Source organism: Ascaphus truei, chromosome 6 (assembly GCF_040206685.1).
Source record: "Ascaphus truei isolate aAscTru1 chromosome 6, aAscTru1.hap1, whole genome shotgun sequence".
NCBI lineage: Eukaryota > Metazoa > Chordata > Amphibia > Anura > Ascaphidae > Ascaphus > Ascaphus truei.
This window is the reverse complement of record NC_134488.1, coordinates 46,080,795-46,094,306: the sequence shown is the minus strand read 5'-3', so window position 1 is coordinate 46,094,306 and position 13,512 is coordinate 46,080,795. Positions and strand designations below refer to the sequence as shown.

The 13,512-nt window shown below is 44.1% G+C and overlaps 1 protein-coding gene across 1 annotated transcript in view; it reads left to right on the top strand.

The window, feature by feature from the left end:
* TECTA (tectorin alpha) overlaps positions 1–11,072 on the top strand; it is an 84,145-nt gene extending 73,073 nt beyond the window's left edge. Inside the window, exons 22-25 of the mRNA XM_075606596.1 lie at positions 1,846–2,008; positions 2,622–2,709; positions 5,993–6,109; positions 8,209–11,072. Coding sequence (XP_075462711.1) covers positions 1,846–2,008; positions 2,622–2,709; positions 5,993–6,109; positions 8,209–8,303 — 463 coding nt within the window. The 3' untranslated portion in view covers positions 8,304–11,072. The remainder of the gene's footprint in view (positions 1–1,845; positions 2,009–2,621; positions 2,710–5,992; positions 6,110–8,208) is intronic.
* Positions 11,073–13,512: the final 2,440 nt, after the last annotated feature.

Here is a 13,512-nt window from a genome sequence, read left to right as displayed (position 1 = left end):
GTTGCCAGGTGGCTTCTCCAAAAATACTGGACACAATAGTGAAAGGTGCGATGCACTCAAAATACACACACACACACACACACACACACACACACACACACACACACACACACACACACACACACACACACACACACACACACACACACACACGCTTACCTCTATCCTGTATCCTCCTCTCCTTGACCCTACACTCAGGACTCCTGATCCCTCCTCCTGATTACACAGGTTCCCAACAAGCTCTGAGAAACTCCAAACATTACCACATAATATATATATATATATATATATATATATATATATATATATATATATATATATATATATATATATATATATATATATATGCATATAAGTGTCACAAGGAGTGCTAGTGGGCATGGCTAAATGTATACAACAAAAAACAAAAATGCCCAAAGCTACTTCCAATGTGACAAAAATACACAGTGCAATACCTATAAATCTCTTGTAAAAAGGGTCATTTAGTTTAACCCTTTGGCCAAAGTGTCTTAAGCCTACTCCTCTTGATTGGTTGCTGCTTGGTAATGCAGCCAATCAGGATGGAGTAAGCTGCCCAGCCCCCTAGCACCATCCTTGCTCGGGGAAATCCTGCAGCCCCCCAAGCCAGTGATGTCACCAAGTCCAGAGAGGTAATACCGGTATACACATACACGCTCAGAGAGGTAATACCGGTATACACATACACGCCCAGAGAGGTAATACCGGTATACACATACACGCTCAGAGAGGTAATACCGGTATACACATACACGCCCAGAGAGGTAATACCGGTATACACATACACGCCCAGAGAGGTAATACCGGTATACACATACACGCCCAGAGAGGTAATACCGGTATACACATACATACCCAGAGAGGTAATACCGGTATACACATACACGCCCAGAGAGGTAATACCGGTATACACATACACGCCCAGAGAGGTAATACCGGTATACACATACACGCCCAGAGAGGTACAGTAATACCGGTATACACATACACGCCCAGAGAGGTAATACCGGTATACACATACACGCCCAGAGAGGTAATACCGGTATACACATACACGCCCAGAGAGGTAATACCGGTATACACGTACACACCCAAAGAGGTAATACCGGTATACACATACACGCCCAGAGAGGTAATACCGGTATACACATACACGCCCAGAGAGGTAATACCGGTATACACATACACGCTCAGAGAGGTAATACCGGTATACACATACACGCCCAGAGAGGTAATACCGGTATACACATACACGCCCAGTGAGGTAATACCGGTATACACATACACGCCCAGAGAGGTAATACCGGTATACACATACACGCTCAGAGAGGTAATACCGGTATACACATACACGCCCAGTGAGGTAATACCGGTATACACATACACGCCCAGAGAGGTAATACCGGTATACACATACACGCCCAGAGAGGTAATACCGGTATACACATACACGCCCAGAGAGGTAATACCGGTATACACATACACGCCCAGAGAGGTAATACCGGTATACACACACATGCCCAGAGAGGTAATACCGGTATACACATACACGCCCAGAGAGGTAATGCCGGTATACACGCACACGGCCAGAGAGGTAATACCGGTATACACATACATGTCCAGTATTACCTCTCATTTTTTACTGGACAGTTTCCAAATACAGGACAGTCCGGCTCGACACTGGACACCTGGCACCCCTAGGTACTAGAGAAAGGGACATGTTTATGGGATTAAATCTTGGCGACCAGAGCCTCCTCTAACAAATATCACAAGACAATAGCCGCTCTCTAGTCTATACAGTGCAATACATTGTTCTTTCTTCCTTAGATGCCCAAACATCAAAGATAACACCATAGCGGTAGAAGAGAATGGGATTTCCCTCACCTGTCGCTTCCATGTCACAGTCTTTAAGTTTATTGGGGACTACGACGAGGTCCATCTCCACTGCGCCGTGTCTCTGTGCGACTCCGAAAAATACTCCTGCAAAATTGTAAGCGACAACCTTCTATGGAGTTCCCATGTCACCTAGTGGGCGAGCGAAATTATCTAAGGGGGGCACTGATCCGAGCACCGCGCTTACAGGCGCTCCGCGGTCTTCCCCACCACATTTAGTCTTATTGCCGGGGGAGAACGCGGGTCCACTGTTACCGCCTCTTACCTTCTCTCCGGCTTCTCCTCCTGCATCTTCTGATCGCCATGACATGTCGCCATGACAACGTGACATCGCAGAGATAAGGAGATGCCGGTGAGCAGGTAAGAGGGCAGGGTGGGGCGTGACTTAAAAAGTTTGCCAACCCCTGATGTAGATTGTAAGCTGTTTGGGACAGTGACCTCCTATACCAGCCTTTGTACATTTGGTAATAATTGTTTCTCCTCCCGGTCTTGGGGTTGAAGGGGACAAATAGGCATTTGGCCATTTTTCGGCAAGGTGACAGATCATTCCTGCGTGTTCCCCAGCCGCCAATACCCACAGTTTGCCAAAAACACAATGCTTGCGAATGTTTCACTTTCAATAACATAAACAGAGGAGGAAGATAAAACCAGTCCATAGAAGCAAAATACTACCATCTCTCATTGTTTCTGCCACATTTGTATCTATGCAGAACTGTCCGCAGAATTCCAGGGTTGCCACTGACCACGTGCAGGATCCGAAAGAGCAAATTATATCCGTGGGGCCAATTAGAAGAAAACGTTAGTATTATTACATGATAGTATCATTAGTAGAATGTTCCTGTATTATTACATGATAGTATCATTAGTAGAATGTTCCCTGTATTATTACATGATAGTATCATTAGTAGAATGTTCCCTGTATTATTACATGATAGTATCATTAGTAGAATGTTCCCTGTATTATTACATGATAGTATCATTAGTAGAATGTTCCCTGTATTATTACATGATAGTATCATTAGGAGAATGTTCCCTGTATTATTACATGATAGTATCATTAGTCGAATGTTCCCTGTATTATTACATGATAGTATCATTAGTCGAATGTTCCCTGTATTATTACATGATAGTATCATTAGTAGAATGTTCCCTGTATTATTACATGATAGTATCATTAGGAGAATGTTCCCTGTTTTATTACATGATAGTATCATTAGTCGAATATTCCCTGTATTATTACATGATAGTATCATTAGGAGAATGTTCCCTGTATTATTACATGATAGTATCATTAGTAGAATTTTCCCTGTATTATTACATGATAGTATCATTAGGAAAATGTTCCCTGTATTATTACATGATAGTATCATTAGGAGAATGTTCCCTGTATTATTACATGATGGTATCATTAGTAGAATTTTCCCTGTATTATTACATGATAGTATCATTAGGAGAATGTTCCCTGTATTATTACATGATAGTATCATTAGTAGAATGTTCCCTGTATTATTACATGATAGTATCATTAGGAGAATGTTCCCTGTATTATTACATGATAGTATCATTAGGAGAATGTTCCCTGTATTATTACATGATAGTATCATTAGGAGAATTTTCCCTGTATTATTACATGACAGTATCATTAGGAGAATGTTCCCTGTATTATTACATGATAGTATCATTAGTAGAATGTTCCCTGTATTATTACATGATAGTATCATTAGTAGAATGTTCCCTGTATTATTACATGATAGTATCATTAGGAGAATGTTCCCTGTATTATTACATGATAGTATCATTAGTAGAATGTTCCCTGTATTATTACATGATAGTATCATTAGTAGAATGTTCCCTGTATTATTACATGATAGTATCATTAGGAGAATGTTCCCTGTATTATTACATGATAGTATCATTAGTAGAATGTTCCCTGTATTATTACATGATAGTATCATTAGTAGAATGTTCCCTGTATTATTACATGATAGTATCATTAGTCGAATGTTCCCTGTATTATTACATGACAGTATCATTAGTAGAATGTTCCCTGTATTATTACATGATAGTATCATTAGGAGAATGTTCCCTGTATTATTACATGATAGTATCATTAGTAGAATGTTCCCTGTATTATTACATGATAGTATCATTAGGAGAATGTTCCCTGTATTATTACACGATAGTATCATTAGTAGAATGTTCCCTGTATTATTACATGATAGTATCATTAGTAGAATGTTCCCTGTATTATTACATTGAGACCCCCTTTTCATTCGGGATATTAGTGGGGTCCCCCCTGCTTGATTTAATCAAAATCACATGAAAATATTGCAACATTTTAAAAACAGCAAAACATGACAAATTTGATGTTTTTTTTTAAAATAAACCAGTGTAGTAGTATAATAAGATAATACTGACTGCAATTCTTTTTTTAATTTCAACTCCTAATGCATCCTTTTTCTCCCCCCCCCCCAATCTCTACCCCTATGTCCCCCCTCACCCTGTCTCCCTCCCCCATATCGTCTCTCTTACCCGCTTCCTGCTCTCACCCCTCTCCTCCTCTCTCACCCTCTCCTCTCTCCCCCTCTCCTCCTCTCACCCCTTTAACAAAGCCTGCCTGGCTTTGGTGGAGGACCACGGGAGAGCTGGACCGTGGGGTTGGATCAGGATGGCGGCAGAGGAGGGTGCTGGGAGGAGAGGACGGACAACCGCCAGAGCGGAGCAGGGCGGCAGAGGATATTGAATGGTGAAAGTGAAGCAGGACGGGAGCGAAGCAGGGTCGGCCAGGGAGGAGCGCGCCGTAGCAGCGGCAGAGAGCAGGAGTCAGTGAAAAAGTCCTGGTTGGACCGCTGGGGCGCGCTCCTCCCCAGCCATCCTGCGTTGCCCGCACTGTCCAACTCCTCTGTCGCCCTGCACTGGCGGTCGTCCGTCCTTTTCTCCCGCTGCCATCTTTCTCTGTCGCCGCCCTCCTCCACTCCCATGGTCCTCCGTGCCTCTCCTTAAAAATCATGTCCCCCCAGTTTGCGCCCCATAGTTTGCGTCCCCTCAGTTTGCGCCCCATAGTTTGCGCCCCTCAGTTTGCGCCCCATAGTTTGCGTCCCCTCAGTTTGCGCCCCATAGTTTGCGCCCCTCAGTTTGCGCCCCATAGTTTGCGCCCCTCAGTTTGCGTCCCATAGTTTGTGTCCCCTCAGTTTGCGCCCCATAGTTTGCGTCCCATAGTTTGCGTCCCCTCAGTTTGCGCCCCAGAGTTTGCGCCCCTCAGTTTGCGCCCCCCTTGCATTAGTAGAATGTTCACTGATCTTTTTTAAGTAGGAGTTTGCCGACTGGCAACAAAATATTCTCTGCTCCTTCAGAAACGGAACAGACAACATAGGATAATGGTGCCGAGTATCCCTATAAACCCAATACCACTCATTCTTCCCGAAGGAAAACAAAAGTATTTTGTTGCTGGTGGGGTCTACACTTGGTTAAGAACCCAGTTCTGGATTAAGACAGTAGGGAGCCAACAACCCCATTTAAGTATAACAGTTTTGTCTTGACATAAACCAGACTCGCAAAAAGTGGGTACAAATATTGTGCAAAACCGTACTGTGCAGAGTATAGTATAGAAGAAAAACTCTGAAGAGACAATCCTAATGTGTGTTACAGGGGCAGCACTGAGGCACATTCTTAGTTAGCACACAGTCTTATCCCATAAATTACATTCCACTTCCAAAAGACAACTTGCGGCCCAATCAAGTGAATGGCACCTGAAGGTGTGCTATGGGTTAACACTAGAGATGGTTCATTTGATCCGCGGATTTCCGGGGATCAGTCTCAAAAACGGCGACCCGCCTTTTTTTGGGATCACTGATAATCGACACGGCGGATTAATAATACAGGGGTTGGATTGTTAGAAATCTGCACTCAGATTAAATTCGAGCGCAGAGAGTGCGGATTATTCTGGACCCAAGCCCACTGTAGCCTGTGGGGTAAACACAATCCTGGGAACCTATTAGGACTGGTTTGCCTGTCGTAACACCACTAAATGTTCAGTGCACACATCCTTCTCTCTGTACATGTCCCGTCTGTTGCCACGTAGGTCTGGATTGGTGTGAGGACAACGGGGGCTGTGAGCAGATCTGTACAAGTCGGTTAGACGGGCCGCTGTGTAGCTGTGTGACTGGGACCCTGCAGGAGGACGGCACAAGCTGCAGAGGTGAGAGACATCTAGACTACATGAGCGAGGGAAACAGTCAGGCTGAGTCCCCACTGGCGCTCAAAGCATGCGAGCTGGGTGTCCTGCGCCTGTTCGCGCGCCCGCGGGAGGGGGAGACGGGGTTGCGGCATTGCCGAATCGTTGAGCGAGCGGGAAAGTTAAAAAAATGTATTTACCTAAGTGCTGAGCGTGTGTGCCCGTGGGGACTTGCATATATATATATATGCAAGTCACCTCGCCAAGCGACGCCCGCTCAGCGCTCTCAGCGCTAGCGGGGACACAGCCTCAGTGTTCGAAATGGGATTGGGAGGAAGCATGGTGTAGTGGTTAAGGTGATAGCTCATGGTTTTAAACAGCCATTCCATGATGCCAGAACTGTTCTCTGAAGTTCCCTGGGATCTTCTCAGCACGGATCCCATTAGTTAGCAGCTGGGGGTGCTGGGGTTGTAGTTCTGTTCTTGATTTACTACTGGACTATACGAGCAGAACTCCCTGAGTTTGCAGATCCTGCTGGCCAGCTCTGGTCTGTATCTGGGATTAGAGGATTATTGCTCTCCAAATTCTTACCATTAGGATGGATACAGAGTTTATTGATTCCTGTATAATCAGGTTTAGAAACCACAGAGCAACATATAAGTCTAGAATTGCTATAGAGTACAATAATAGGTTGTTCAAAAGTTGACAACAGCAAAGGAGTTTATCAAGGAACAAATGATGCTAGAAGATTAAGTTTCAACTTGCGTTTCTTCGTGGGAGCCACTATGAACCTACTTTGCTTGGTGGGCATCAGCTTGAGTTTTTGGGAGAGTTAATAGGAGGTAAAATTGAAGTATTAAAACTGCAGTTAAAGCAATATCCTACGTGTTTTATTTTTTTTAAATAAATCAGTTCTGTACAATGAGAAAATACTTGTAGCATTTAAAAAAAAAACATTAATAATGTATTTTAATGTATCAACCTTTCTTGCTTCTATAGAAACCATTTACAAAGTCACATCCCCTTCCCCTTCTGATAGGCTCTGGCTCTTGAGCCCTGCCCGCTCTCTAGCTGTACACCAATTGTATCTAGTGACTGCCTGGTCACATGATCCTCCACTCAGAACTTTGCATCCTGGGTAGTCTTGTGCAGCCCTAACAGTGAATTAAATAACCCCCGATTCGGCGATCGATTACAGGAGAACGTATCGATCTGCAATTTAGCTAATCACTTGTCAGTGTGCAGATTGTATCGATGCACATTTTGAATGCTTGAACTGCAGCTTTAAGAGACAAACATCATAATGAGAAGTATTACATTTTGTGTATCTGACTTTATTCACTGTAAAGTTTGGTACCTTTAAAGCAGCAAAATATGAAAAATCCTATATGTTTAAAAAAAATAATAATAATCAGTTCTGCAGTATTAGATAATTCTGTGCATTTTTGTAAACTCCTAATGCCATTTAAAAAAAAATATGTACTGATCATCCTTTGGTTGCCATAGCAACCATTTAAAAAGTCATATACACTTCCTCTTTTGCAACAGACTCTGACACGCACATTTTTGAGCTCTGCCCTTTGTCCACAAAGTATCACAAACAGATCTGTTGCTGTTTTCCAAACAGCAGACTGCCTATGTATTACTCTGAAAGCAGTTACAACAATGTGTTACACTTAGTAATATGATGTTACATATCAGCTGCAGCATTTCACAGACTGCACAAAGTCAGAAGGTGGCCATTTTGTTAGGCACACAATCAGGATTTTGATTGCCGATTGCCAGCTTTACTTATAAAAATAATAATAACAATAAAAAAAAGTCTGGAAAGTAATATTGCTGCTTTAAGGCTACGATCTGAAAAAGGAACGTATTGTGTTGGATGCTGAGATTTGCCTCGCATCATAAGCCTGTGAAATATATAGTATTTACTATTTTCATCGAATATTCTCTAAAATAACATAGTGGTTATCTCAGCATTACAAATAGGTGTGTGCTTTGTGTAACTGGAAATGAATTATATGTGAATCTACACTTGCTATCTATTACAGACAATCCAATAACATAGAGCATGTTTTGTATAAAGACCTGACTCTTTCCTTCCCCTTTGCTTTTATTCCCAGTGTCTAGCTCTGCCGCAGAACGTCACGCCTGGCTGGTTCCTTTGATCATAAATCAGATATCCATGTGGGTTCTTATTTATAAAACCAAACAATAAATCACACGAAATGAAAGATTTTCAGATGAAGTATTCAAATTGACTTAACGGGAAGATTTAGCACAGGGACCAAATCTTTGCACTTTGAACAAGAGGAGAGGAGTTATAAAATTGATGCTCGGATATTTAATTAAACACAGTTTATGTGATTTTCATAGTAATACGTGGCAAATATCTGTAACCTGTGGTTTAGCAATGATCTGGCAAATGGGACCAAGCAGGTGCTGGTATGAGGACAGGTGAGCAAATGTATTTCAGGTGAATCAAAGTTGGTAATATAGTACCTTTCAATGGACCGACATAAAGGTTCTTACTCGGTATACAGACTTTGAAGACCTCACAAGTCTCTTCTTCGATTATAATGCCAATGGATCCTCCTTGTGAGGTCTTCAAGGATGGGTACAGCTACAAGACATCTATGAAGACCTCACGCTGCTCCGTTAAAAGTGACCCAACCACCAACAAACGTGCAGTTCTCCAAGTACGATGCAACGAATCGGACACTATAGTCCACACATTATTAGATCAAGTTCAGACTTGAAAAGTAGCAGGGTAATCGGGCAAAGTGTATATGCCACAAGTGTCTAAACCAGGGGTGCGCAAACTGGGGGGCGCAAAATGTTGCAGGGGGACACGGTGCTCACGGAGGCCCCGCGCTCTTCCCAAAAGCATTTAAATTAAATGCCAGGGGAGCGCGTGCGAGGCCCCTGTAACTCGCTTACCTGGTCTCCGGCAGCTTCTGGCAACGCGCCTCCATTGATGCCACAGGTTCACATGACGCAGTGTTTGCCATTGCGTCGTGACGGCAGAAAACGCCGGCGATCAGGTAAGGGGGGGGGGGGATTTTTTCCCAATTTCGCCCTAAAAAACGTTTCATGGTGTCAAGTCCGCCATTGGATATAACCCGCGGGCGGACTTGGGGAATCCAATCTGTGGATTCAGCAATATTCTTTAGAGTCTGCCGATGGATCGCTGAATCCTCGGATTGGGTGCTACAAATCCACCCACGGGCTGTGGAACTCACGGAGTGTATTGGTAATAATATTAGTAATAATAATTAAAAATCCGAAAACACGAATGGCCCTTTTTTAGATCGATCCGCTGAAATCCGCCGACCAATGGAACCGGCCGATCCCCTGCAGATCCAAATTTGCCCCCCAAAATTCGCCCATCTCTACTTATATGGAGCAATAGGAGGAGTTATAGGGAGAGGTTATATACAGTAGGGCAATAGGAGGAGTTATAGGGAGCGGTTATATGGGGTAATAGAAGGCATTATAGGGAGAGGTTATATGGGGTATTAGGAGGAGTTATAGGGAGGTTATATGGGGTAATAGGAGGAGTTATAGAGAGAGATTATATGGTAATAGGAGGAGTTATAGGGAGAGGTTATATGGGGTAATAGGAGTTATAAGGAGGGGTTATATGGAGTAATAGAAGGAGTTACAGGGAGAGGTTATATGGGGCAATAAAAGGAAGTAGGGAGGAGTTATAGGGAGCGGTTATATGGGGTAATAGAAGGAATTAGGGAGGTGTTATAGGGAGGGGTGATGTGGACAAATATGAGATGTTACTGAGGAGTTATATGGAGTATATCTGTGTTTGTACGAGTACAAGTTAGTTTGGTGAAGGAGTTACCCGATGCAAAAGGACAGATTCATTCCATAGCATTCTTGGTTCTGCTACATGACACATATCCTGTTCTGAGCATTCGGACGTGTTCAACAAACAAACTAGAACTTTAACCCATACTGACTAAGTGGTGCTAACATGTAAGGGACCTTAAAGCAGCCGTTCTCCTCCTAGCCTCACGGGACCCCCCCCCCCCTTCTTTCACAGTGGATCCCTAGAGCTGATCCATGTTCATTTCAGCTCCGGGACCACTGATTCCTGAGACACGTACCAGTAAAATGATTATGTTTCCTATTGGCCCCTGGAGGGCATATCGGGGGGCAACTCCAGTCCCCAAGGGCCACCACCAGGTCAGGATTTCAGGATATCTCTGCTTCAGCATAGGTGACTCAATTAGTGGCTCAGCAAAAGTAATCAAGGGCCACCAGCAGGTCAGGTTTTTAGGATATCCCTGCTTCAGCACAGGTGGATTAATCAGTGGCTCAGTCAAAGACTGAGCCACTGATTGAGCCCCCTATGCTGAAGCAGAGACTGATTGAGCCACCTGCACTGAAGCAGGAATATCCACAAAAGCTGGCCTGTGGGTGGCACTTGAGGACTCAGTTTGAGACCCCTGATTTAAAGAGATTGTAAGGTGCATTTTTGCATAGCATTATTTAGTTAATATGTGCCGATAAGTCTAGACATACATTACTTACATTTACTCTGATTTCCAGGCATCTAAAGTATTAATGCATTGTGTATTCTCATTGAAACGTAAACAAATGGCTGATGGAAAATGTATCTCATCATTCCTTTGTTTATTCCCAAGGCATTACAAAGGAACCCTATCCTGCCAAAGGGGCCAGGAACCGATTGCAAAGCCGGCCCCTCTGGCACTGAAGAGAGTTATTCTCCAGGTGCCTTTATTACACGGCGTGCCATATTAACAACACTGTCACATTTGCCATGTCCTGCTAATTCTCAGGCAATGCTCCATTGTCCCACACTCACTTCTCTTATCCATCAAATCTGGCACCCGACCGAAGGCCTTTTATCCGCCGGAACTCAGCAGTTTGTATCGTAACGCTGGTGTTTTAAGTGGACAAATAAAGATCGTGCATCATTTTGATTGTTTAAAAGTGTTAAGTTAATAAAAAGAGCAAAAACCACTGTTTGTTTTGTGCTTTTTTTTTTAAACTGAAGATCGACAAAGCAGCTTTTAAAGTCCATATAGACTAATTACAGGTAAAAGTGCATTAAAAGTGCGATAGCTCTTCCCTATGTGCGCTGTGTTCAGCGGATTAGGGAATGCCTGTTAGCAGCCATATTTATTAAGGGATCAGGCACCTCCACTTGAATGGGATGCAGACTGGAGAGTAGAGATGGGCGATTTTTTTTTAGGATCCGCCTCGGATCGGCCGGTTCTTTTGGATCACGGATTTCTGCGGATCAGTCTGAAAAAGGCAGATCCGCAGTTTCACATGTTTTATTTTATTTTGGAGAAAGGGAGGGGGGGGGAGGGGGGAGGGGTCTAGGGGGGCTGTGAAATCTCTCACTGTGGATTAATAATGGAAGTAGATTAATTGGCCCTGATTTTTTAGTTCACAATCAGTTGATTGATTTTGGGGGATGGGCTGGGTGCACTGGCTCCCTCATCCCGACTGGAGAGCGCCCACTGGATTAGGCCACGTCCACAGCAAAAGCGACGGAGCGAGCGACATCGCGCGCGCCAAATTAAAAACACATGAAGCCAATGCGCGCGGCCATAGAGCGCACATGCGCAAGTGCGCCGGGGCGGCCGGTACTTCGCGAGACAAACTTGCTTGAATTTCCCGGAGCGCGAACCGTGACGTCCCGGGCACGCCCCCAAACAATGAATGCGAGATGCTTTTGGTCGCGTCTCCTCCAGCCCCCACGGCCACGTCACGCGCGACTACTATGTACAAAGCCTAAGGCCGCGCTTATAGTACCGGCGACGCTGACGTCACGCTGCGGTCGCTGAAAAAATCTAATTGAATTGACTTCCATCTATACTACTATAAGCGCACGCGACGGATTCAATACATTGGTTTTGACGCGACGTGGCGTCGCGGGCACTAAAAGCGCGGCCTTAGAATTTAGCCCTACTCATCACTTCAGTGCCTTACACAAGAAGACCACAAGGTGTCGCTATCACACTGTGGTACCCAGAGAACACACAGCAATACTTTGTGCATCGCAGAGAAGTTCTATATGAATTTAACACCTTTAATGCAAGAAGAAAAATCATTTCCAGGAATCACTTCCAGGACTAGGCACCCGGAGACCTGGTATTTGTTCCCTTTTAGGCTTATTCGTGCACGTTTCATAAATCCTTCGTGTCTTGCTTTATGCTACCCACTGTATATATCTCCCATAGTATTCTTATTATTATGTTATGCCCGTTCACGTCATACCGCGGCATCTGCAGGAGGCTGAAAAAGTGGGGAATAAAATAATCAAAAAAAAAAAATCATCATTTTAATGGAACCTAACTGGGGTTTTTCACTTTGATAAATGAGCATTCTGCTTGCTCGGGTTTTGCAGCCAGGACACTTTGATAAATGAACTCATAAATAAATGCGACGGGTCATGGGTTGGGCATTATGCATCACATATAGATGTATTGTATAATGTCCTATCCGTGACCCATCGCATATTAGCCCAGTTATTCTCTTCTCATTTATTTCTCCTCCTCTCCCTTGTATTGTATGTATTGTATTGTATGTCTTTATTTATATAGCGCCATTAATGTACATAGCGCTTCACAGTAGTAATACAGGGGGGGTAATCAAATAAATAACAGATAATCTAAATAACAGGTCATGGGAATAAGTGCTTCAGACATAAAAGTAACATTAAGGAAGAGGAGTCCCTGCCCCGAGGAGCTTACAGTCTAATTGTATTGTTTGGTTGTCTCCATCATGCCCTCACACCTCCTTTCATGCCCTTTCTTACAGTATGCCATCCCTTGTATATGCGTCACGCCACCTCTATGCCCTAAATAATGTACCCATGAATGTTTTGCCCTATAGAGTGACTTCTGCATGATATCCTCATGTACTTTTCCATGGTAATCACTAAATCAGGGAAGGCCAAATCCAGTCCTCAAGGGCCACCAGCAGCTCAGGTTTTAAGGATATCCCTGCTTCAGCACAGGTGGTGCAGTCTTCAACTGAGCCACTGATGGAGCTACCTGTGCTGAAGCAGGGAGATCCTTAAAGCCTGACCTGTTGGTGGCTCTTGAGGACTGGAGTTAGCCCGCCCCTGCACTAGATGCTACTGAAGAGAAAGCCTTAGGGGTTTAAAGCTGAACCCCGTGTTTATCAACCTGACCCTTATCAGCTAAGGGTGCCACGCCCCCTGGTGGAAGCACTCTGCTGGTTGCTCAGCTGTCGCGATCCGCACCCTCTAGAGACTGAGGGGCTGCGATCCGCCTGTGCTCGATCTCCAGTGCCAGCCCGGGCACCGAGGAGAGAGAGTAAAGGCGGATCGCAGCCTCGCCGCCGTGAATGGGTGAATGTGCGATAGAGTATGTGTGTGTGTGTATAGATAAAGAGTTCCTTGTTGATCCGGA